General features: G+C 46.4%; 1 protein-coding gene across 1 annotated transcript; it reads right to left on the reverse strand.

The window, feature by feature from the left end:
• Positions 1 to 8,535: 8,535 nt before the first annotated feature.
• Positions 8,536 to 24,244, reverse strand: TGFB3 (transforming growth factor beta 3). Its single transcript, XM_041398361.1, has 7 exons — positions 23,270 to 24,244; positions 17,751 to 17,914; positions 16,338 to 16,467; positions 14,736 to 14,843; positions 13,784 to 13,955; positions 13,157 to 13,310; positions 8,536 to 10,829 (listed from the first exon to the last, which is right to left on the reverse strand). The coding sequence occupies exons 1-7, from the start codon at positions 23,913 to 23,915 to the stop codon at positions 10,671 to 10,673; spliced, it is 1,533 nt and encodes a 510-aa protein (XP_041254295.1). The 5' UTR covers positions 23,916 to 24,244; the 3' UTR covers positions 8,536 to 10,670.
• Between the last annotated feature and the right edge of the window lie 1,743 nt (positions 24,245 to 25,987).

Below are 25,987 nucleotides of genomic sequence, written 5' to 3' on the forward strand. Positions count from 1 at the left end.
TGTGATGACTTAGTAGCAGTACATTAAATATCCTGTCTCTGAAAATTTTTAAATATTCAGGAATATAGACAACGCAGTGTAAGACCCTTATTTTGAAGGGGTGAATTTTGTCAGGAGCAGTGAGGACTTGTGTCCTTTTGCCTGAGAAAATTTTTCTCCTGCTTCTGACAAAAAAAACAAACAAAAACAACCCAGGAGTATCAAGACTGATCCTTTACATGAAGCCAAACAACTAGACCATGAATTCCTATTTATTCTCAGGATGTGCTCAGCCAGAGCATCAAATGACATAGCAGTATTCCTTTGTCTTGAGCATCTGCTGATCTCATCTCTGAACACAAATGCTGATACACTGGGAACATGTGCAATTGAGAATCAGGAACAATTCCAGGCTTATTTTTTCCATCCCCCTGTATTCTTCAGCCTGGAGTCCATATGTCTTTGTGCATGGTGGGTGCTGTGTACTGAAGAGTAACATGTATTTTTGTCTCTTTGCACTCTGCTACTTCCATGTCTGTCCCTTTCTATAAGCTTCTTAGTGCTGCAGTTAAGAGATTCAGTGGGGAAGCATAGGACTGTTTCCCACCCATCTTGGGAGAGAAAGCATTTCACAGGAAGTATTTTCTACTACAAGGAAGAGAAGTAGAATAGTAAACCATTTTGGATATATAATAGTTGCACAAGGGGAGTACAGTTACGTGTTCCTCAAGTGTGGTTTATTTTTTTTCTGTATTCATCAATGGTTCCATCAGAAGTGTCCTTCTTCACTGCAAGACAGTTACTCATAGAAAGCCCCAACAATCATTCAGCATCTATCTCAGTGGTGACAGTGAATATTTTAATCAAAGGATCCTCCTCTTCTGTGATGTTTATATCACTTCTAAATTACAGAGCCTGTTCTAGTGACAGAGAATCAGGCTTGTTAGGCTTGAAAGCAGTAATGTGCACATCAGAGTCCTGGAGGCTGAGCTAATGAGGAGTTCATACAGCATTTCTGCTGTGTTTTAGGTGATGAGAATACCATGACATAAAAATTAAGGGCAGAGTTATTAAATTTTCTCTTTTCCAGAAGAGCTGACTTGTGCGCTATACGTGAAGTATCAAGTTTCTTTTTCACATGTTTTATCTTGACCTTTAAAACAGCCTCACAAGGTTTGTGAGTGCCATCAATGGGACATCATGTTGTGACCCTAAACAAACCACTTAGTCTTGGATGCCATCAAGATGTACTGAAATTTCTATTCTCAAGACCAGGTATGTTTTTGGACAATTATGATTTCTTGGAAATGCTCCTCACTATGATGCCTGCAAGGTCAACAGGTGTATCTCTGATACTGGTTCCACATGCTGGAAGGAAGTTTTGGTATCGAGACCTTTGTTTACTAGTAGGAATCAGTGCTGTGCCTTTTCCTCGTAACAGATACTCTCCATGTGCATGGAGTTGAATGGCTGGCAGTGCTAGACCGTTCTTCTTTACCTGAGGAGCTCATTGGTGTACAGATGGCTTTACAGAACAGACTTGGATTCTCAGCATGCATTCTCTAACACCTGTACCTTGTACTAATACAACACTTCCTGTAATTTTGGATTATTTGCTGGAACCAAAAGTAGTCTGTCTCCCATTTTATTTTTTAAGATTTACTTGATAAAACCATCAAAGACTTTTTACCTCAGTCAGTTCTATATTTGTTGATAATCTTGGGCTCACTGTTTGAATCTGAATGGGTTATTTGCTAGCATATAAATAGTTAGATTTTTTTGGTTGCAGTAAGTGGCTGATTGATCCTCTTCAAATTATTTCCTTTCTGAACACATTATTCTCATGGTTCTGTCATAAGTTTCTTCCAAAAGAAGCTTCTGAGCTTTACTTAAATCTGGGGCTGGGCTTATTTTTAATTCCAGAACCTCATGGTTCTAGAGCTGAGACATCCTTGTTTACAGCAAACATCAGGAGAACCTTATTTAAATTTACAGAACTGAGATTGCTTATATCAACAGCTTAACATTCATAGTTTTCTTCATGCACAAAAGTGGGGGGAGATAGCAACTTTTTTTCCTCAGTATGTACTTGACCTATGGAATTTCTTGATAAAAGATGTGAATACAAAAAAGAGTATGTGGTTTGAAAAGGCAAGTAGACAAATACATGAAAAATTAATCTGTTAGGGCATATGAAATATTAAAACTGAAAATCAAGAAGTTTCTAAGGCTTTTCAAATTACTGTTCTGGGGAAGTCTCACAATGGGCTGTTCCAGTTTTTAACTTGTGCATCAGGCATGGGCTGTTGACCTCTGTCCAACAAGAGCTAGGCTAGATGGTCTTGCAGTCCAACTTTGTATGGGTTTTTTATTTTGACAGTTGCAGTACAGAGTACTAGAACAGCCAGGACAAAGCTACTTTCATGACAATGGCATGTTCCACCAAAATTCATCCTGTGGTCCTCGAGTTTTCTCAAGAAAAGTGTCTGTTGCTGACATATGCCAAGTTGTCACATGCAACTTATGTATGCTTTCACTTGGCTGGGCACTATATATTGCAGAGGCTTTCAGAATGATGAAACTTTTAAAAGCATATAAAGGACACCAAGATCCACCTCTAGATAAATTGGGATTTTAGAGGAAGGTAGGTTACTATACGGAAGTCATCCATAATATAATCCTTGTAAATAGTTAATCATGTAAATATGGAAAAAAACCTTTCCACTAAGTGAAACTTTTAAGTTATCTTATTCATACACATTTTGCTTCTTGCCATCTTTGTTTTCTAACGAGCTCGAGTGCAGAGCACCTTTAAGGTGAATGTGCACAACCACAGCATGTCTTAAGGAACCTGGTAACTTGTCCTTCCTACTTCAGAACACTGCTGTCCTTTTCCAAAGAATGACGTTTCCCTGCTGACTTAGAGATGAGTAGTTAGGAAATGTAGACTGATCTCAAAATTGTTGGATTCTGAGTCTTCCTCTGCAGCTGTAATTCAAGAGGACAACTCCACTGAACTGAAGGTGACAAGTAACACCAATCTGCCCTGAGGAGTCTGCTCTATTAACTTACCAAAAAAGGATTTTATTGGCTCTCATTGAAAAGGAGTTTTCACTGCTGTTTTGAGTTAAAAGAAAAGAATCACTGATCACTGTGGAGACCCTGGTATGAAGCCTTTGCCAGTGGTATTCAGTGAATCATAGGGGTTCCCAAGGGAAAAGACTATACTTAACAGGGCCTCTTCTCTGCAAGTCCACGCCTACAGCACAGACAGTGAGCTTGAGAAATCTTCTATTCTTTGAAAAGAAGTGGTTTCTTTATCTGACCTATCAGACAAATCAAATTTGCCTTAAAAAGACCAAATTGGATGCAGCTGTTAAGGATTTAGGGGCTGTTAAAGATGTGTTTTTATTAATAAAATTTTTATCATTTGTTTGGGGCAGGTGAAAGAGGTGCTGTTATCTCTAAAAGCAATTTCAACACTCTGTTTGACATTTTTGCCTCCTGCTGTTCTGGGATGGGCAGCAGAAGACAACTCCAGAACATTAATTCAATTTGGTGCCCCTGCAAGAATATTTTGTAAAATCTTATTTCACCATAATTATAGTAATGGTAGTGTCCTTCCATCACACAAATGGCAGATAAGTTACAGTACTCAGTTATGTTCTAAAGTCATAAAATCTCCCCCAAAAATATTTTGGGGTTATTAAGCTGATCCCTATATCTTGAGTATTATCATGTCAAAAATCAGGAGGGAGTCTTTGAAAAGTTTCCGTACTGACAAGTCGAAATGCTTGACTGTCATCACTTCCTCATTCTACTATAAAGCTCTTTCTTTCTGAGTCTAGGGAAGAAAAATGGCAAGGGATTTTTTCCACACTGTTTCCAGTAATTACTGTATAGGATTTACCTCATGGTTTTCATGTGGTTTTGCCTTATTTATATGATCTTCTGGAAAAGTTGTGCTGTGTCAGATATATTTAGTATAGATATATTTAATATAATATATTTAGTACACCTAGGATGTCTTAATACACCATTCTTCAAGGTGCAGATGGAGATCTGTGAATCTGCTGTGAAGTTTTAGGCATCCCATGGGTGCCAGTACTTACATTACTAATGCTTCCAGTTGCATGATGCTTCCCCCATTCTATCTGGGCTTTTCTTCCTTCCTGAAGGTGTTTTTTCCACTATTTCTAATTCCAGAAATTCTATGTGGAATTCACTTTGTCTGTGATATCGGCCTGGATTTTTTTTTTTCTTATACACAGACCTACAAAACTCATGTCTCCATATGTGTAGTAAAACTTTTTTTGTTTTTTAAATTATCTAGGAATAAAATTTGGTGGCTCCTTCTGCCAAATTGTGGCCCAGGTCTTTTGAATGCAGGCAGGTAAAATTGACAAAAATGAAGACAATTTAAAATGTGTATTCAGGACTATGTAACTGCTGCCACACTATGCTTTCCTGAGATTTTATTGCCATCTCTTTTATTTTGTTTCTCTTTGTTTGTTCTGTTTGGTTTTTTCGAGTTCTTCAGATTAGCATAACAGAGCACTTAGCATGGTAGTATCTAAATGAGATCTTCAGATCCTGAGGCATACTTAGAGATTTTTGTAGCAAGTCTCCTCTGAGGGGTTAGATGTCAAATTGTGTCATGCAAGGCAGCTTGTTGCAAGCTGGATGTCTTTCAGAGACTCTAGTTGTGAGTCAGACTGTCTGCTACTGCTTTCCTTTGCAAGTGGAGTTTCTTACAAATCCTTAAAAACAGTGGATTTCTCCCAAGCATCTAGTCAACCTGCAAGAGGATTTCAGCACTTCAAAAGGCCAAAATTTTGTTCCAAGAAAGGGCCAGAATATGGTTACTATGACATACCCCAGTCATTACACTACATGCACTGCGCAAATCCTGTAAGATTTGCCCCTGGCTGCACAGCAAATCTTTGTTTTGTCTGCTTCCTGAAGAGGATAATAACTTAGGAGAAAAAATAGATCCTTCCTGAAAAACGTCAGGAAATATGGTTTGATATGATCCAGCTGGTTTCTTTCATCAAGTGATGTATATGGACTGGCCATGATATATTATTAAGCTGCCTCATTTCTGAATCTGATGAGTGAATATCTAAACAACTAGTGAGAAATGACTATGTGTTGGCAGACCAGGAAAAGGAAGTCTGCTTTGATTTTTGCAACACACCTAATGCCTACATATTTTTTTCCTGTATTGGTTTCATGTGGACAGCAATGAGGTATCTTCTTCCTTTTCTTCTGTCACACCTGAAGGATGGGTTGCCATCCAGAGGGATCTGGATCAGCTCAAGAAATGGGGCCATGGGAACTTCATGAGGTTTAACAAGGAACTTTAGATTAGATTAGGAAGAACTTCTTTACTGTGAGTTTGTGAGACACTCAGGCTGCCCAAGGAAAACATGGATGCTGGAACCCTGGGGATATTCAAGGCCAGGCTAGCAACACACTCTAAAAGGTGTCCCTGTCCATGGTAGGTGATTGAAAATACATTATCTTTAAGGTTCCTTCCAACCCAAACTATTCTATGCTCTTTCCTAGTCAACTAAGTGGAATGAGAGGCAAAGAATATCACCCTTTACAAAGATCACAATTCTCCTGAAAGAGGGAGAAGTAAGTCTTTGTCTTCAAAAGGTACCACTCGGTATTGCTTGATTTAAGTTAACAATAGCAGCATAAACCAGCCTAGGGGACAGAATTTCTGCCTGGAAGCTGTTCACTGAGTTTGCAGGATGTGGGAAACCAATAATGAGAAGGAGGAGGGGAGGAATGGTTTGCCATAAACCACAGCTGTAAAGAAGCCATTGTACCATTAGATAGAAAGGTCCTTATCCCTAAGTGTATACTTCATTAAGTCGTAGGCCAGTCATAGAAATGGCTCAGCTGCATGGTTGAATGCCTTCAGACCATCTCTGTATCTTTCTAAGAAACCTAGTCCTACATAAGGGTGTTATAAAGCAGCCAAGTTACTGAGATCTTTAATCTTGGAAAATGGTCTTTCCTGGAAACACACTGTGACATCCAAAGTGCTGTACCATATTTGTTCTGTAATTATGGGCATAAGTGGCATCTCAAATGCATTACTGTCATTTAGAAAATGACAACCATTAATTAACAGTTTTCATTTGCTGTATTTCTTGTTGATATACCAGAATTAATTTCTAAGACAAATCTATTTCATAATGAGTAAATTGTCTCATCTTCTGTGTTGACTCGTTGCATGATAAAGGATCTTGCATTTGTATCTAAAGCTGCTCTTCAAGACAGGACAAGAGACAGTAAGCTTTGTTGTTTCCATCTGTCACTTCTGGAACTGCATAAGAAATTAACCAAGATTTAAGTTAATTCCCTGTATGCAAAAGAAAATACTGGTAAAGCAGAGATCTGAAAGTCCAGATTTTTTTTTTTTTTTAACTAAACATAGTAATTTTATACAGCTTTTGACCAATATTTTCTACTGATTTTGAGTGTAAAAAATAATAGATGTTATTGTGAAAGAATTAGAAGGCATATTTGCATCCTTGCACTATATCCAAATTGCTGCTGTTATTCTAAACCATAGTTAGTGTAGATTATAGGCAGCCAGTAAGACCACAAAGTAGTATAGTTTTGCAAGTGTGTAGATACCACACTGTTGACTCCATATGTATTGAAAACTGTATTTTCATTATTGACTTCATTGCCTTTCAATCACCTATTAGGGAAGACAAGCCAGTACTACAGAGATGCTCTTTTGTATGCCACTAGAAACACTTAGAGTGGGCAAAAAACCTTTTCTGCACAGTGGAGCTGTCTCTAGAGGTGCATTCTGGTCACTGTGATACTCAACCTGCCCTGCATTGGACTTGAGAACCTATTGAAGACATTTGCTTCCATTGCAATGGATCCTCTTCATGGGATGGCTGTAGTGATTGCATTTACAAAGAAACCTGAGCCAGATCTCCTGTATATTTGCTCTGGTGAGGACATTCTAATCACAGATAAAGAAAGCTTCAGAGCAGCACAGAAAGATAAGAAAAGGATCTGTGAACTGAGAAAATGAAAATTTGATAGCCACAGCAGAGAGATATGACATCCCAGGACCCAGCAGAACAGAGCTATGATGTTACCAGAGTAGTGGACAGGTATGTTTGTCTTTTATTACTTTTGGGCACAGTCCATCTTTCTGAGTGTATTGGTGTCTGTTGGTTACATGGAAAGGTGAAACACCAAGCAGCATATCCCAGCTCACACAGTGGTAACAGGGATGGGCTTTATGTAAGTGCAGTGGGATTGCTAAAGACCACCCAATTAAAAGCCCAGGGAACAAAACTCACTTAGTCTGCAAAGACCATTCTTTGCTGAGGTACAAGCGTACGTTCTGTACTCAGTGAAGCAGTGTTCCTCTCAGAGCTCTACAGTGCACTACAGCCTGGAAAACAAGGTGTTCAAGTTCAGGTCTAGGCCTTTTGCATACTATTAACAGTTTGCCACAGAGAAACAGGGACTGCACAGATGGTTATTTGATCATCTGTGTAGGATCTGCTTTATGGCACTGCAGAATAGGTTTTTTTCACTATTTCTAGCCATTGATCTTTGTTAAAGAGACAAACTGTGCTGGGATTGTTTTCATCAGCTTTTGTTTGTTTCTGTAAACAACAAAGGGGAACTGTTGAGAGCTGTATTCAGTGTTGGCAATGAAGATCCCACTTTTTCTTTCCCATTGTCTTCTTCAATTTGCTAGCTAGTAACAGCACAGTAACTGCCCTCTGCCTTCTCACACAAGTGTCCTGAAACATTTTGGTGCACTTGCACCCAGGAGTGTTACTCCTGGTCAATCTGTTATTGAGCCCCATGTAGCTAGTATAGTTTGTTGCTGAATTATAGCTGAAACACCCCTAGAAAAGTTACTTCAGTTTTAAGAAAAAGAATTCAGAGCCTGTCTCACAAATCTAGTTCTCAAATGTTGCTACAGAAATGGAAGGCTGAACAGAAAAGCAGTAACTGAAATGTGTTTGATCTCAAAAATTACTGTTCCCATGTGTATACCTGTGTCTATACTGGTTGGACACCCCAGGACTCTGTACCCCTGATTTTCCATTGCCATTCTGTCTCCTTTGCCAAGAGGCAAAAGGCTTGGTCTTTCTGCCGCCCCTTCCTGTCACTGAGGAGCAGCAGTGAGCAAGGGTTAGTGAGACAGTCCCATCTCAAGGGGCTGCCAGGGTTAATCCGTGGGTGGTTCCGATGTGCTGCAAGTGCCACGCAGAACTTTGGGTGTGCAAGTGTTCTAGCTCAACCCTTTGCAGCTCCCCCTCCTTGCTTCCCCGTTTATTAGCAAGGAAGCCCTTCAGTTGGATGGGGAGCAAAGCCAGCCCAGGGCTCAGGAACAATGACCAAAGATCAGACTGCAGCTTGTAAACCAAAACCTCCCTTGAGGCTACTACTAAAAGGAGATCAGAGGGAATTCCTATGCCAATAGGCATCTGGATTTCTCCCACACACACACACTCTCTTGTGGCTAGTAAATTTCTGGCCTGTTGATCAGCACGGTGGTGTAGTCATAATGCATTTATTTGCTCCCTCCCTGGGCAGGTGGCAGGGAAGCCTGGGCATGGAGAGGTGCACAGGGCACAGCAATACTCTAGTGCTGCAGAACTGATCAGAGCTTTCATCATCACACCAATCACACATGTCAGGGAGCCCCAGAGATGAAAAGGAAAAAGCACTGGGGAGTGCCTCTATCAGGGTGTGTGTGCCCTGGCCAAAATGGCATACAGGTTGGCAGGCTGCCTCCACTGACCCACCCTTGCTAACCTCTATCCGATTGGTGATGGTTCAGGAAGGGCTGTTTATGGTTTATTAAGACATTTGAGTTTACATGGTTTGGCAGCCTCACATGAGGTATATGGAAGCAGCCACTGTTGTGAAGGGCTTGGTGGAAGAGCTGAGTTCTGAGCTGACCGTGGGAGAGCCCTGGCCACAGGTGATAAACCAGCTAGGTGTCATTTTACATTCAGTTGCTGGGGACTAGGAATTGGGAGGAGACAGGGAGGAACCTCTGTGGTCTCTAGAACAGAACTTTTAAGTAGCTGTGTTTTGGCAAGTCAGAGACAGCCTCTGAATCTCATGTGGCATTCAGCACCAGAGATTTTTACCTCTGGGAGTATCTAAGGCTGCAAAAGCCCATTTAAAGGACTGCATTGATTTCTTGCCCAGGCAGCATCTGTAATCTTTTTTATGAACATGAAATCAGTACATGAGAGGAAGGGTGTGTTATTTACCTGGATGTAGTTTACCAGGTCTGTATTGGCAGACCATATATATCTTCAAATGGACATATGACATTTGTCAGCTGTGGCAACTGCATTGCCTTGGATACTTAAACAGTATTGTTGAAAGTGTTTTATGTTTGAGGGGAGCTTTATATGAATCTATCAAAAGCAGATGCCAGTGGTGATGTACATGTCTGAAGGACTAGGTTGGAACAGGGCACATTTACACCAGGTACAGTTTAAGGGTAATAAGAAAGTTCCATTTTGGAATTTTCTTGCTGACCTAAATGCTATCTGTTCTTTTGAAGAAACATTTTGGAAAGGGTAAGAATTTTAGACTGAGTATGCCACAGCAGTAGCAGTTTAAAACCAGCAAATCATCTAACCCTCCAACAAAAAACTTGCTTGTGAAAAAATTAGCATCTCCCCCCACCCCCCAAATATTTATTTTTTACAAAGGTTTTGAGATTACTATTTTTTAAGTCTTGGCAGGTGAGACCAAGTTCAGGTCATCATGCAGAACAGGTGCAGAACACCCCAAAGCACCTCACAAACCACAACAGACAAGAGGTCCTCAGGGTGTATCAGATCACAAATGAATAGGCCCAGTATTCAGGTACCCACAGATGCTCCTGCTTTGACCCTGAAATCATATCTTAGAAACTCCAGGAAGGTAAAAGAGCTGAATGGAGACTTCAGTCCCTCTGAAAATGGACTCTGCACCCTCTTTCCTTGTATTTGCCCACTGTTGGTAGGCTGACTGGGAGCCTTGCAGTTTGAATTTGGAACCCAATAGCCAGGATCTGTCAACTGAACTTAGAGGTTTTGGCAGACACAGTTTCAGTTGCAGGACTCCTGAAGCACAGCTCTGAGGAACAAAAGTCTTAAGTGTATCTCTGAGCACTTCTCTTAGCAGCTTCCCTGCTTGGTGAATTTTCCTTCTCTAAGGAAACCTTCAAAAATTCCTCCTACAGGGAAAACCTTTAATACTTCAGGCTAATGAGGAGGGCTGAGGTCTTAAGATAGCTAAAGCAAGAATAGAAAACATCTCCCCTTCTCCATTCTCCCTTTCACCTGCTTTCTCATTCTCTTGCTTTCCCATCTCAGCTACCCAACATTCAAATACACTGCAGTTCTTCCACATTATCCTTTTCTTCCGCACCAACTGTCCAGCCATTTTGGAGAGTGTGGCCTTTGTGTCACCAAAGTACTTCCTAGAAGGAACATTACACTGCCAAGACGACCAAGGAGTGTTCCAGAAGAAATCCCGGAGGGCTGCCAGACTCTCAAGGTTTGGCACTTGGCCTTCAGCATGCGTAGTCTCTGACCCCCAGTTCTCTTTGTGTTAGCCTGGGAGCAGGAGAGTGGGTGCTGACAGTTTTTTCCTTGGCTTTGGGTGGGCCACGGGGCCTTTCAGCTGCACTTGCAGGATTTCACCACCATGTTGGAGAGTTGCTCCACTTTGGGGGTCCTCCCGACGTAGTACAAGATAGTGAGTGGCTCCAGGTCCTGGGGAACACAGCAGGGCGAAGCAGATGCCTCAGGGTTCAGCGTGTTATATAAACCCAGCACCTGCAGGAACAAAGTAAATGTTGTGACAAGGTCAGGAATACATTTGAGTTGGTTGAGGACAGGAAGGGGCTGCCAAGTCAACAAGTCTCTAGGTGTTTGCACTAGATTCATCAGAGGGTATTTCCCTGAGATGAGTAATACTCCCCTGTCACTTCCTGATCATGGCCTGCTTCTAAATGGCCTCACCTGCCCTGGCCTGACTCTTAAGAGTTTTTTGGGGTTTTTTTTTCCCTAATTGTAATACTCTCTGTGACTGATGCCTAAGGGTTGAAGGAGTGCAAGTAGTTGTCTCCTTTCATCTCTAATTTGGTACAGCAATGTGTCACAATTTTTGCTTTTAACAAGGTTGGGTGTAACCAGCCTGGGGCCATGCTGTCTTGGATTCTATTAAAGAAACCAGAAGAAAGAATATCAGTGCTGCTTATTTCAACCAACATTTCCAGATAGCACTGGATGGATGCCAGTCCTCTCAAGTATCCACAATTCCCTCCCAGCTTTGTCTGGTGCCTTCTCCCTCTGGTCCATCCTCCAAGTCATTACACTGTAATACTGGAGCCAGGACAGTGTCCTGTGGGACCCCACTGGATTCCTCCTCCCAGCTGGCCCCAGCCCACAGATGACTATACATTACAGCCATGTAACCACTACAGAACAGTTGCCACATTTCTTGCCAGGGGTGACCACTTCTCAGCAGTGACCATGATCTCACCTGCACTAGTGTGGTCTCTTCAGTGCTTATCTCGACACACATCAGGGTCTGGCACATTGTATTTTAACTACTTTACAGTCTTTGGGGATGAGAGGTGCTAAGGATACATCCTGTTCTATCATCCAGACCCATGTAATCACTGTTGTTGTGGTAGAAACTCTCTGAGATCCTAAGCAAAGTATCCCTGGCTGTACCACAGGGTATCATGTGCTCTGGGCCACTACTCAACCACAAGTTAAACAGACTGGTGAGAAGTTTTCTTTTCATCATGTCTTTCCTAAGTGGTGCTGGCAAGCTGTCAGCAGCTATATTGTTCTAAAGTTTTCTTTGATCACTTCACTGACCTTAACGCTTGCTCATTTCCTTTCTTGTTTAAGATCATTAGGAGTCATTCTGAAGTCTCCTTTCTATCACACTGATTCAGTCCAGCTACCTTCTGGAGAGCTTCTCAGGACAACCAGATGGTAAAGCTACATGCCCATTACCCTTTCAAAGCTGTTAATTCCTTTGCTTTGTCTTGTGGTTACTGCCCAGCATCTGTTCACTTCTTCATTCCCACAGATCAGCTGTTCCCACTGATATTAGTCCTTGAGATTCATTGAACCTTACTGCTATGCAGACTGTCAAGAAAATGTTAGCATATTTTCTGAAATATCATCCTTACCTAGTTATTTGTTCTTCAGCTGAATCTGCTTTTTCCAGTAACTTTTTTAATGAAGACGGAAGTTAATTTGCTAGTGAGCTGTTGCATTATCTGGATTGCTGCCTTTTGACTTTTGTGAGCAGAAGCACAGGATTTTCCTGACTTTTTCTGCTTCAGCAGTGGACTGTCTGATCCTTAATCTGTCTTTTTCTCTTGATACTTCTCCCATGCCTGTGTTATTCTATTACTTTTATTTTTTTCTGCTCTAGCCAGGCTCAGACTGTGTTCTTCCCAAAGGCTGACCAGAGGCTGTGCCTAAGTTACCTGAAGACTTTTGCTTTCTGCCAAGTTTTCATTCAAAAATCTCACTGCCTAGTAGCTTCCTCCCTGCTGTGGGTCAGGTAGGATTTATGCAGCTGGAAAGGATACCTGTGAAAAAGGAGATCTGAGTGGCTGTGTTCACTTCTGGAAATGGATGTGGATTTCCCTGCACTTTTGAGCTGTAGCTGTCCCTTTAGGAGCAGATGGCAGGCACATGCCATTGCACAACAGTTTTTCATGACAACCTGGCACAGAGTCTAGAAAAATCCTCTGTCCAGTGCAAACTGCAGGAGAAATTTAGGAAGAAAATAATTACTGATCCAACTGATGTTGGATGTGAACAATTCAGTTAATGCTATGGCCACTGCCAAGTAAGTACCCTAAAACCATCAGTCCTGCTGTTTCATATCTTGTCTAAGAGACAACAGCATCTTCCTCCTCAAGATTTGCCTGAAAGCAGACTCAGTACTGACTCCAAGCACATTTTCCCTGCTGAACCACCCAGGCTTTTTTCTGCAGTTTCCTTGGAATGTTTTTCACAAATATTGATCTGAACTGCTTAGGCTGCTTTGAAGAGGCTGGATATTGATCAGACTTAGGGAGGAAGGGGCAGTCACAGCCACAAGCCCTGGCGGGATGATATCCTGGACATACCGTGCTGTGAGTGGTGTCTGCGCTGCGAAGGTACGGACAAGGGCCTGAACAAAAGTTTGCAAAGTAGCCCTTAGGCTCGTGGACCCATTTCCAGCCGAGGTCCTGTCGGAAGTCAATGTACAAAGGACGCACGCAGCAGTTCTCCTCCAGGTTCCTGAAACACAGTAGTGAAACACGGTGGATCCAAAGGGGGGCCTTATATGCAACTGCGAGATGCAGCTTCCTGAGAAGGACTCGTACCAGCAGTGCTGGTGGGACCTGGTGGCTGCGTGTGCCCAGCTCCAGGAGCAGCACAGCCAGGCAGCGGCGGCAGCTCAGCAGCCGGGCACTGCTCGTGCTGCTGGCAGGCCGCTTTCCCAGGGCCCCTGCCAGGCAGCACCCAGCTGCTCCAGCAACTGGCACGGGGCTGTGCGGGTCCCAGCCTGTGTTCCTGGAAGGTGATTGCGGGTCTCTTTGAACCGGTGGCTCTGGCAGAAGCACACAGCAACTCTGCTGAGCTGGCCAGCGGCCCTGCTGACGCCACGGTGACCCACAACCCCCTTGGAGGGCTCTGCCTTGTCTGGTGGCACGGAGTCTTGCCAGGCCTGCCCACCTCAGGCGTAGGATCCCAGCAGGCTCCTCACTCACCGGAAACAGTAGTTGGTATCCAGGGCCCGTTTCTTTCTTTGGCTTCCCAACACGGGGCTCTCCAGTCGATGTGGGGGTAACATCATCAAGATGAGGTGGGGATTATGCAAGTCCTTCTGCTTCTTCAGGCGTCCCAAGTCCCCACGGCCATAGTCATCCTCACTGTCAATGCCTTCAGAAAAAGAGGATCCACAAAGAAATCAGTGTGGAAGTGGAGAATGCAAGAAGACCTTTCAATTTAACACTCTCATGCTTGCTCTTGAACCATGTTCAGGCACCATGTCTACTTACTTCTTCCCTTACAGAGACCCCTTTATTTCTGGTAATTTTGACTGTTGCAGGCCTGAAATAGAGGCTTATGGGCCACCTGTTTTACCATTTGCAAACTGCTGGTGGGGCCATTAATCCATCCCACTCACTCCTGGCTTGAGTCCCAGGATAGGCAGGAAGATGAATGGTTTAAAGAAGATGTCAGATAATTGGCACTCTGCAGAACAGCCTCAGAAATGGAGCCTGTGGGGGCCAGTGGCTGCTGCCCAGGGCTGCAAGCCAGGAGGTTCCTAGTTCTCAGGCCAGCCAAGCCACTGACTCTCTGAGGCACCTCACAGAGGATGCCTAACTTCCTTGTGTTTCAGTCACTCTGACTGGAAAGTAGAACCTCTGTGGAAATCTGAGAAGGCATCAAGTTGAACTTCCCAGAGAGACACTGAAATATAAAATTACTCCTTTCTCTCATGCAAACCCACCCAGCCTGCCCTTACTTAATTTTGTAACCTATGTATATAGTGGATATACCCATATAGTGAACACACAAACCTAGATGTGTATGTTTTAAGACAAATGTTACACAATGTGAAGTGCTTGAATACACAAAGCAAGACGTCATTTTTTTCTTTATATGCTTGAGGCTTTCCCTCCCCCAACAGCCTCCCCCAACCCAGCTCTTTATCACCTTTGAACTTGATCTCCAGGACTTCATGCAAATTCTCCAAGATGTCCCCGTTGGGCTGAAAAGTGTGGCAAGGACAGTGTATGCTAATTTCCAGGCCAAGGTTGGACTCTGCAAAGAAGATGGCTCTGTGAGAAACAGTCTTTCTCAGCTGGGACAGCTCCTGGCATAAGGAAGTTTTACACAGCTGTGCTAACTCCTAGACAATGGGTTGGTCTCAAAGTCAGAAGTGTTATCAGAGTTGAGGAACAGATGCTGCCTTGGGAAGAACAGGAAGAAAAATCCCCTAGCTTCACTTTTGCCAAAAGCCTTGCTCTTGCTAAAGGGACTTTCTGGAGAGGTAAGAAGAGTGCTTCTTGTTACTTTTTTTAGGCTATTCAGCATCCAAAAACATTTGTGAGCTTCAAGGAGCTTCCCTTGGAAAACAAGTATTTTGGAGAGCTGGCTTTTGGTATCTTAAATCAGTTTTGCAATCCTCAGTACCTATTATCTGGCTTCTGCTTAGTGTCTGAAGGAGAAATCTGAAAATAAGCAAGTTGGATATGGACAAGTAATTTTACTGGAAGCATTCTTCTCAGCAGCTGCAACCTTCTGTTTTATTGAACTGCTAGCAGTCTAAGTCACACAGACTTTCCAGAGGCAAATCTACTTTCATAATAACTTCCTGTACCAGTCGTGCTGTGTGGGCCTGACTACAGGAACATAAGACTCTTATGAAAGCTCCTTTTTTATGTTGTGCCATGAATTAAAACATCTGGCTTCCTGGGGCATTGACAAGGTGCCTAGCACCTTTTTCCCTCAGCACTATATATACTCTGTGATGTCTTGTCAGCTAGTGTGCCTGCCCAGAGCTTGCTGCAGTTCCAGCTCTGAGCTTCAGCCATCAGGACACAACTTAGGTTGCTTGAAATAGGAGGAATCTGCAAGCTCACCACTTAGCCTTCCAGGGAGCAGCTCTTGCCAGTACCTGCATTCCAGTCTTCAGTGGCACCTAGCTTCTATCTGTGAGGCCAATCCAGCTGTGAGTGACGATGCCTTATGCTCCAGCTGTGAATGGGGTCAGTGTCCTTGCTGGGAACTGCCCTGTAACTATCTATTGGGCTGTCCAGCAGTGGCAGAGGTATGTTCTCTGCAGTGTTAAAGCCTCAGCTGGCTAGGTGTGTCAGCCTCTGGTATTTCCTCACCTTTATACCTGACAAGCTGTACACAGCTCAATAAACCAGGATCCTTGCTGCTTTCTCCTATACTACATTTGCTTTAATTCACATGAAAATTTAAGCAAAGCATTTGTCATTTTCTATGATAATTTAGACAAGCAAAGGGGTCCCCTCTGGGCTTAATTGTCAAGAATTTCCTGCAGGGAATGGATCATCATTCTGACTCAGTCCACAGAGCTACATGGTGGGGCCTCCAGGAAAGAGCCAGGAATATAGCAAATGTCACACATTGAGGAAGCTCTCTGGAGGAAAGCTTGTTCTCAGACTGAAAGAACTTGTCCTCTCTGTGAACCAAGCTCCTGCAACAAGGGGAGCAGAAGGATATTCTGTGAACATTGATCCCCATTTCTGTGGATGTCTTGACACACAGTCCAGCTCAGATCCCTACCTCTGTGCAGAAGCCACTCACGCACGGTCTCGGTGACATCGAAGGACAGCCACTCAGGAGAGCCCCGTGTCTGCACATTCCTGCCACTGAGGTACCGCTGCTTCGCTATGTGCTCATCTGGCCGAAGGATCTGTGTCAGAAGGAGTGGTAGAAAAAATCAGCCAGTGCCATGCAGAAGGAAGGGATAGCCTTTAGTCTTTTTTCCTCCCACAGCTTGCTAAAAACTAATTTAGAAAGTTGATCTTGGCAAGTGAGTTGCCAGGAATACCCTGGATCAGGTGAGGATGACATGCTTCACAACCAGCTTGAACTCTAGAGATTCTACACAGTGCTTATTTCTGTGTCCTAAGCAGCCCACCTCTTTCAGTTTGGAATTGTTTAGGGACACACATATAGAGGCAGAAGCACATGGCAATTCATTTAATGGATGGGTTTGTTTTTGTATACAGCTGTGGAACATGGATCTGGATTTCAGAGCAGACCCACCAGTGGTAAATGCAGTATCTGGCCACAAGTCACCAGCCCAGGAAGCCAATTTATTGAGTTCTCACGGTGGCTTTTTCAGGTGTCCTACACTCTTCAACTTTTGTCAAAACACACCAAGACTGTTCAGGTTTGGAGACCTCTGCCTCTGCTCTGACATCTCTTTCCACTTCCAGACAAACAACCACAGCACATTCAAGGGGTTCCTTCCTGCAGACCCCAGGCTGACTCCACAGACCACTGAACCTATGGAGAAGCTCTGAGAACACTTCCTTGTCAGTCATGTCATCTGGTGGAGAATTGCTCTGACCTTTGATGCTGGATTCCACCCAAAGACAATTTTATCTGCACTCTTATGGAAAAGTGGGCAGACATGAGCCTGTGGGAGTGTGCTGCCTGGATGCTAAGCTGTATCATTAGGTGGTCCAGCTCAGCCTGTTACCACTTCCAAGCCTGAACCATACCTTACTCTGTCAGTCCCTAGGTTCAAAAAAAACCTCCCAGTAAGTATCTGGATGAACAGGTGGCCTGAATTGTGCTTCTGGGGAGCTATTGCTGAAGGGAACATTTAATGCAAGCACTGTTTTTCTAGTAAATCAGTGACAAGACAGAGTTCTATCCATTAAATTAGCACCAACTGTGCTGCAACAGTGAAAGGGATAAGACTGCCAAGGGTCCTACACATCATGTGACAGAAGGGTCAGAGCTGCTCCAGTGATGAGGGGCTCCCCTTCCAAGTGGGAAAAGGGCAGCACCACACTGTAAAAGGAAAGGAAGGTGACTGTATCACTGCCTATGGTGGAAGAAGCCTGGGTTACAGCATGCACTTTCTTCTCTCTTCTGTGGGTCTGCACATATCAGTTGAGACAACCATTAAGGAGTCAAGCTATTCTGGGCTCAGACACTGGGGAAGGTGATAAGAATACTCACCTGGAAGAGCTCAATGCGCTGCTCACTGCGTTTGGAGCTTGGGTTGGGCACACGCAGCACCCGAAACTCAGCCCGGAATAGGTTGGTGCTGTTCTTCTCTGCTGATGACACATTAAAGCGGAACACATTGGAGGTGACACCTTTTGGACAAATGCCCAACTCATCTAGGAGAAAAAAATAGAGAAACACTGAGAATCACATCTCTGAGGGGCAGGATCTCAAATAAATATTGAGAAAGAGCTTTCCAGTAGAGACTTGTCATTCAAACGTCTTGCCACCTGTGAAGCACGGCTATCTAGCTCAAGATAACACAGAATGAATTCACTCAAATTTGGTCTACATTGCAACATTTTGCAAACATTCCCACTACTGCCATCATTATTTCGATGCCACTAGAGAAAGAATCAGTAGAGATCAACCACAGTATGTTTATTATTATGTCTTCTAACTCTGCTCATCAAACGTTGCTAATACTCATGAGCTGGCTGCATCCAAAATGACAATCCCAGCCCAGGCAATGGGACAATCTCACTTGCAGTTAGTGGGGCCTATTCCGAACAGCTAGGATGCCGTTACTCTGCTCATGATGGAGACATGAAGCTACATACAAAGTGATCCCATTGCTGCTGAATCTTAGTTTTACATATCTTGACATTGCCTCCTAGAATGGAAGCCACCCAGTGTCAAAAAACACAAAGCATGAGGTGTCAAAGACTCTTTAGGGCAGTGATTATCCAATGCATACTGAAAGAACTGAGGTTTAAAATTGGTTCTCACTCGTGAACTGTAGAAGAAATTCATTAATAGTACTGGGCCTGTGGAGACCACACACATGAGCAGGAAATAATACAGCAATTTTCTGCTTCCATGTATGCCTGCTGGACAGAAAAACCCATGTCACAGATGCCTCAAAAGAGAGGAGGTAAAACCTTTAAAGTCCAAAACAGAGTCCTCAAGAGCAAGTAACACTCTCTTCAAAGGGATCATTTTGGTCTCATGGAAGTCTTTTTTTGTTGCTGTCATTTCTCTCCTATTGACCTTGTTAGCCTTCAAGGCTCTAGCATCATGAAGGCTTCCTGCAGACAAGACACAGTGGTTCCTGCTCTATGTCCACATGCAGGTTTGTTTGCAGCCCTGCAGAGCCTCTCAGATGACCTCTGACTGTTGTCCAGTGCAGCAGCAGGTTGTTATATCTGCTGATATTTAAGTTGCTTCTAAACAAACGAACAGAAAGAAACAAAAACTATCACCTGTTCCCAGACATGGTTCCAGCCTTTGACAAATAGGCTGGAAGCCCTATCTGGAACAACCTTCAAGTTACATTCCTGAAGTCCTGCAGGCCCCTCTTTTGATCCCACCATCACTATCTCCCCTGAGAAACAGCTTCTGAAAATGGGATAGTGTGAAACAGCACCTGAGTGCAGAGGTTCACCTCCCATGCCAAATTCTGATTTCAGCAACACTGATGTACACTCATATCAATGGAGATTAAGGTCTTCCTCTTGTGCTACACACAAATTCAGCAAGCAGGACCCTGCCAGTTTTCAAGGATGTGTTTTTAGGGTGCTGAATTTTTACTCAATAAGCTAATGACTAGATGCTGACATTGGGCTTTAATTAGAGGAGGTTTTGTCATTAGTACTGCTGAACAGAACAGCATTCCCATACAGGAAAGTCTCTAGCTGTTACTGAGGTGGCTGTTCACAAATCCCAGGAGACCAGATCCCACTGCAGGCACAAGCTGGCCTGCCCAGCCCAAAAACCCTGCAACACAGAGTACCCCCAGCTGCACACAAACTCCTACTGTGGGGACTCCACCCCTGTGACCAATTCAAGGTTTGATGCTGCAGAAAAGTCCAGTAAAAGCCCAAGTTCTCATTAAGTGCCCAAAGACATCTTCCTAGCTGAAGTCTAACACTGATTACTGTTCTGTGTCCTAGACCTTGGCAGATACTGTGTTTCAATAGCCCCTTGAGCTGCTTTGCACATCTAGCCCTATTAATAGTGCTGTTAACAGCCTGTCCTTTCATTTCAGACCTGACTGCCTGGCCCTAAGGGGTGTCCCAATTATCATTAGAAATGCCTTTTTGCATCAGACCACTGGTCAGTCCAGCTCAGTATGTTTCCAACAGTAGTGCTTTATCTGACAATCTATTTAGATGCTGCAAATACAGTCCTACAGCACAGAGCTGATGAAAGACACCTAATGTGTTATCATCTCCTTAATGTTTTTGGCCAAATTATACAGCCATGGTGATAAGACATTACATCTATTGTAATTCACCTGCTGTGAAGCAAAGAAAGCCACATTGCTTTCTACCTACTTCACCATCAAGGTGCTGGTCTTGGGAGACATTCCCAGTGAAAACAGTAATAGCTCTTTTCCCTTCCCTAAAAGTGTCATGTTCCTTTTGTACCCTGGGAACAAGACCTCTGTGATGCAGAAATGGAACTGTGTTCTGTGTTTCACTCCAAGCCCTGGGAGACTAGAGCCTGTTTCTCATAGCATGGGGTTCAGGATAGAGGTCTCACTCCCAGGAAACTTGACAGCTTTGGGGCAAAAAAACTTTTTTGCACAAGGTCACAGTCAAAGGGAGCAAGGGGATTTTTCAGGGAATTTGGTCCAGACCCAGCTGAGGTGTGTTAATCACACTGGAATCCAGAGCTGTTCACCACCAGCACAGAACAAAGCCTGGAGGGAATATTCCTGCAAGCTCTCCCAGTCCACAACTCTCAGTGTCAGTAACCAAGCCTGGAGAGCAGGAATCTGTGACACCCTGTGCACCCATGCCAGGCTATGTGTGGTATGACACAGCCTCACAACTGGACCCAGCTATTGCTGTGGAGCTGTTCACTGCACCAGTGATGAGACCAGTAGCCTCTGTGCGAATAATGTGATACACAGAGCAGGTTCTTTTGGGAGCTTCCACCTTCCTACCACTGCTTTACGTGAGGTGCAGGCTCACCACGTGCTGCTGGATCCAGCAGAAACAGCTGTTGTTTCTGGCAAGCCCCAGGAAGGCTGATGGCTGTGCAGTTTGAGTTTGATGAGAAGGGTAGGCTGGCTGTGAGCAGGTATTGCCTCACACTGTGTTATACCCCTGAATCACCAAGGTGTTTCATGCCAAAGCTGCGTAACTTTAGAGAAAAAAGTTGATCCATCTGCAGCTCTGCAGGTGGCAGGTTTGGAGGGAATAGATGCTTGGCCCTAGTGACCCGTGACTTTAATTGCCTTGTCTCTCAATCTGCCTTGGAAAACAGCATCTGTTTTTCCTTCAGGAAGGTAAGCAAAAAGCTATTTGCAGGACTGTTGCAGGTGCTTTCCAAGCTTGAACATAACCAAGTCAGGTCTGATCACATGAGTTTTACGAGATCCCTGAAGTGAAGGCTGGTCAAAAGTAAGTTATTCTCTGAAAGAAAATCCCTTTTAATTCAGGCAGTGTACCTGAGAGGCACAGGGGAAAAGACTATTCCATGAGTCACCAAGCAGCTCAGAGAAGGAATGGAGAACTTGGCTCTCTCGCCTGCTATTTTTGCTCCTCAGCTCTCCTCACTTTTGGGCTTTGCATCTTTGAAAAGGATGAGTTCTCTGAGCCAGTATGACACTTGACTAATAGTCTGGAGCTAGAACAGTTTGTGTGAGTGTGCACACATTTCAGACTTGTCTGTATCATCACTGCAGTTCCTTCAATGGAGTAGTCCTCCCCTTTCCCCCCCCACCCCCCCAGGAGACTGGCTTTGGCTCAGAGCATGCTCTTAGATCACCACCTGGCACAGTGACAGAGTCATGGGAAAGTTGAACACCAGCCACTTCTGAAGATGTGGGGCCAAATTCAGCCATGGTGTAAGCGATGAAACTCCCCAGGTTTCAAAAAGAGCGTGTCTCTTGCCACCACAATCTGTCTGGAGCTAGTCTCCCCCAGTGTGACCAAATTACAAAGTTCCCTTTTTCTCAGGGTGGTGGCATCTACACTGCCCACTCCCAGAAATTTAATCTCAGCACTGCTTGGTCTTTTGAACTCAGTGTCCTATGGGCAGATGGGACAGGATCATTCGTTTCCACAGGAATTTTCCCAAAGCCACAATCCCTACTCATCACTCCTTTTCATGCACTGTTTCTTCATTCCACTTTTCCCTCAATTTTAGCCAATGCACTTCATTTGCCACTGTTGTGCTTTGTGTTTTCCCCACTTCCTCCCCCCCAAAAATGCTAGTGCATAGTGTGGCTGTACTATTTTGCAGACACCTGGTTTTCCCATAATATATGTTTATAGTTTCACAAATGACACTTCAGTAGGTCAAAAATGCTGAAATACAGGTAACCTTTGCCCTTTCTGTTCCTTGAATGTCGGTGTCTCCTGAGCTAAGAGCTAATCATATAACCATATGGAATGCAGTCTGCTAGAGATTAAGTAAAATTTGTTGCATTACCACATTGTAGCTTATTCCAGCTCATCATATGTCAAGATTAACATAAACCTGGCAGAGTAACTGCATTCTGAGACTGCCTCCACCAAGTCAGAGCTCCTCCCCAAAACTGCTGGCGTTTCAAGTCTTGTCCCCAGGATCGCACAACATCACAGGAGAACACCGTGGATAGTGGTATGACTGCATCTTCCAATTCTAAGGAATCCTAAACAAACCAGAATGACTGCTTGTGCCTACATGTGCTCAGCATCTGCAATCTGCTTTGAGTTCATGTGTGCTCAGTCTCTGTATCTGCTCAGCTCCTGCACCTGAATCTGTTTAGTGTCCACATCTGGGCCTGCTCATCATCTGTTCCACACCTGCTCAACATCTGTCATGCTTCCTCAACGCCTGTGTTCCCTTGGGGGTCCCTTTAGCATCACTGTCTGCTTTACACCTGCTCAGCATCCCTGTTGTCTTCTGCTCGCTCTCTGAACGTTCACATTATCTGAGTAACACCTTCATCAGTGTCCTCCAAGCAGCAGTCTCTTCAGCAAGTACCTCTCCACCTTCTCTACTGCCGGCGCGGGTGCTGCACGGACCGGACAGCTGCCTGTATCTCTGCGGCAGGCGCTGGAGCTTCAGCAGGGAGGAGGCCGTCTACCTGCTGTCACCCGAACAGCAGACCTGCGCCGTCTCCGAGCCCGGTGCGCAGCATTCACCCCGGCACCCGCACGGCTTCCCCTCCCCACCTTGTCCTGATGTCAAGGCTCCAGGCACGGGCTTGGCTCGCCGCTGCCGGCCGGGGCCTGAGCCGATGCCGCTCCCGGACCCTGCCACCCACCGTCCCCGCTGCCGGCCAAGCCCCGCGCCGTCCCGCCGCCGGTCGGAGCGCCCCCCGCCCCGCGGCTCCCGCTCACCTCCGTACCGAGCGCGGCCAGGCGGAGACGCGCCCCCCGCCCGCCTCCGCCCCGCCGGGGAAGCGGCCCCTTCCGCGGGGGCCCGGCGCCCCTCGGCCCCGGCTGGCCGCCCCTCCCCCGCGCCCGGGATCCCGGGCAGTCTGCCCCGCGGGCGCGGCACCCCGGCCGGCACGGGGGGAGCCCCGCACTTACTGTGCTCGGGGAGGCCCTGGATCATGTCAAATTTATGAATCTCTTTGGCATAGTATTCGGACTCGGTGTTGTCCTGAGAGCAGCTCTCTTCCTTCTCCTCCTCCATCTCCTCCAGCAGCTCCCGAGTGCTGTTATAGAGGGCCAGGATCTGGTAGGGCACATGGGCCGGCCCCACGGTCTCCGGCGGGCTGGTGAGCCGCAGCTTGCTCAGGATCTGCCCTCGGATGGCCTCTACCCTCTTCTTCTTGATGTGGTCCAGGTCCAAGGTGGTGCAGGACGACAGCGAGAGGCTCACGGTAGCGAAGCTCAGCAGGGAGAGCAGTACCAGAGCCCTTTGCACGTACATCTTCATGTGTGAGGGGGCGGCGGCGGGGGCCTCCGGGAGAGACCCCCGAGCGGCGGCGAGAGGGCGCGGGGGACCGGGCGGTGTGCTGGCGGCAGCCTCCCCAGAACCCGCAGGCTGAGGCTTGGCGAGGAGGTGCATGAACTCACTGCGCCGTGCGCGACTCAGGACTTCCAGGAAGAGCTGGCAGCGCTCCGCAAGGAGAAGCGGCAGGCGCCGTGCCTCGCCGCGCCGCGCTCCTTCCCCATGCGCCGCCCCGCCGCCGCGGGGGGAGCGCCGCGCCCGCCCCTCTCGCTGCACCATTCATGCCCCCGCCGGGCCCCGCGCCCTACATCGCCCGGTGCCCGGCCCCCGGGAACGTGGCACCGCCGCGCTTCTCGCCCAGCCGGGAGCGCTGCCGCCGGGCCGTCCGCTGCGCCCGTGGGTTCCGCTGACCGCCGTGCCCTGGTCCGTACACCGACACCGCTCCACACCGGCCCGCCCGCGCACACTGCCGTTTCCCCGGCCCCGACGCTGAAATTTTATACCTCCCTCCCATGACGTCCCCGGGACGGGGCTCGGGCGGGGGAGGGAGCTCCAAGCCCGGCCTTCGGCCGCGCCAGCCCCGCGCTAATGGCTCCAGCAGCCGCACAGCCCCCTGGCGGCACGCTCGGGGCGGCGGGCGGGCCCTTCGCGGTGGTCCGGGCGGCGCGGGGAGGCCCCTCCCGCTTCCAGCTGCAAAATCGCATTAAAAGCCGCTAAAAATACCCCGAATACTTTCCTGATGTGGTTTCTTTCCGAGGGAGGGAGGGGGGGACGGGCCGAGCGGCGGGGTTCAGCAGCCGCGCTGCGGACGGGGGGCTGCGGCGGGACTGACGGCAGTGGTCAGGGCGATCCCCTCGGCCCTGAAAGCAGGTGGCAACCAGAGCTCCGGGGAGTGCCCGGTCACGGCAGTCCTCGCTGCGGTGAAGGGGCTGCGTCGGGCATCCGCTGCCCTCGGAGTGGGCCAGGACCGCAGGCGGGAGACAAAGCACCGGCCGTGCATGGGGTTGTAATTCGTAACCCGGGCCCATTCGGGTCTCTGTCCCGGGGCGTGCCCTCACTGCGGCCGCACCGACCTCAGTGCCGCGGGCTGGGCCCGTGCCTGCTGCCCCGGAGGCCAGCGAGAGCTCTTCTCTTGGCATCACCTGGACCCTGCTCCCAGCACGCAGCCCTTCTCCGGGAGCCAGCAGAGGGGCAGCCCCTGAGCCAGCGGCTTTGTGCCTTCCCGACCCATGGCAGCCGCTCGCAGCACTGGCAGCGCTGCCGAAGGAGCTAGCCAATCTCAGGATTGGCGGCGCGTTGGAAAAGTGGGGCAGGGACAGCTCCTGCGAGGCTGTGAGCAAGGTGGGATGTGGGCAGAACTCTCTGTGGGAGCAAGTCCTCTTGCATAAAGCAAGATCTTTGTGCTCTGGGGGAGGTGGGGCCCCGGTGGCATGTGGCCCCTTGGAGCGGTGGTGTCCAGCAACAGCAGGCAACAGTGCAGCTGGAGGCATCTGGAAACACTTGGGCATAGCTGCAGGGAGCCTTCCCTTACCTGCATTTTCGGGGGCCTTGGGCTGGGAGAGCACTGCAAGCTCAGAGGACGGCAGCTAGCAGCTCACCCAAGACATGAAGTGTGGAACAGGAAACCCAAGGGGCAGCTGGGGGTGCTGGATGCCCTGTGAGCCATTTTGTGTAGCTCTGAGGAGATGTAAGGGTGAGCTGCTCACTGTTTGCTTGTGCTTTGCTTGGGGAAGAGGAATTAAGAGTTCTTTGATGGAGTGACAAAGATGTAACAAGACCTAGTAGCTTCAAGATGATGTCAAGCAAATTTTGACTTGAAGTAAAATGCAAATTCTGACTGTTGACATTAAGCATCCATGGAATATTGTGTAGGTTGGGATGGATGTTTCTAGAGCGCCCCAGGCACTTCTGAAATGAATTTTGGATGCTTTTCCACACTAAGGTCTCCTCTACCCTGCTGCCAGGTTGGAGGTCACACTAAATGTAGTCAAACTGATTGCTTTGGACTCCAGTAATCCATTTGCTACAGTGCCGCATGGTGAGTTATTAGTTAAGATGGAGATAAGTACAGAAATTATAAGAAATTACAAGAGTTTCCCAGAGGCTGGTCCTGGGCCCAGGTTTTATTAATGATCTTGGCATGCCAAAATGGATGTGCTAATAAAATTGGCTGCTTATCCAAAACTGGAGGCATTGTCGATACAGGGGAGGACTGGGATATCCTATACGAGGAGGTAGGCAATTTTGAAGGCTAATACAGGAGAAACGGGATGAAATACAACAGTACAAAATGCAAGGTTATGTTGCTAATGGCTGAGATCAGACTTTTCTGTTACAAGCTGAAGTAGGAG

The sequence above is a fragment of the Onychostruthus taczanowskii genome, unplaced genomic scaffold (genome assembly GCF_017590055.1).
Source record: "Onychostruthus taczanowskii isolate IOZ18803 unplaced genomic scaffold, ASM1759005v1 scaffold1, whole genome shotgun sequence".
Classification (NCBI taxonomy): domain Eukaryota; kingdom Metazoa; phylum Chordata; class Aves; order Passeriformes; family Passeridae; genus Onychostruthus; species Onychostruthus taczanowskii.

Excerpts from the sequence above, each read along its gene's own strand:
- TGFB3 (XM_041398361.1), bottom strand. The coding sequence starts at position 23,915 with ATGGTGCAGCGAGAGGGGCGGGCGCGGCGCTCCCCCCGCGGCGGCGGG. Across the intron at positions 13,956-14,735 it reads CCTGGAGATCAAGTTCAAAG|GCATTGACAGTGAGGATGAC; the intron begins GTGATAAAGAGC and ends CTTTTTCTGAAG. Across the intron at positions 13,311-13,783 it reads GATACCAACTACTGTTTCCG|GAACCTGGAGGAGAACTGCT; the intron begins GTGAGTGAGGAG and ends ACTGTGTTTCAG.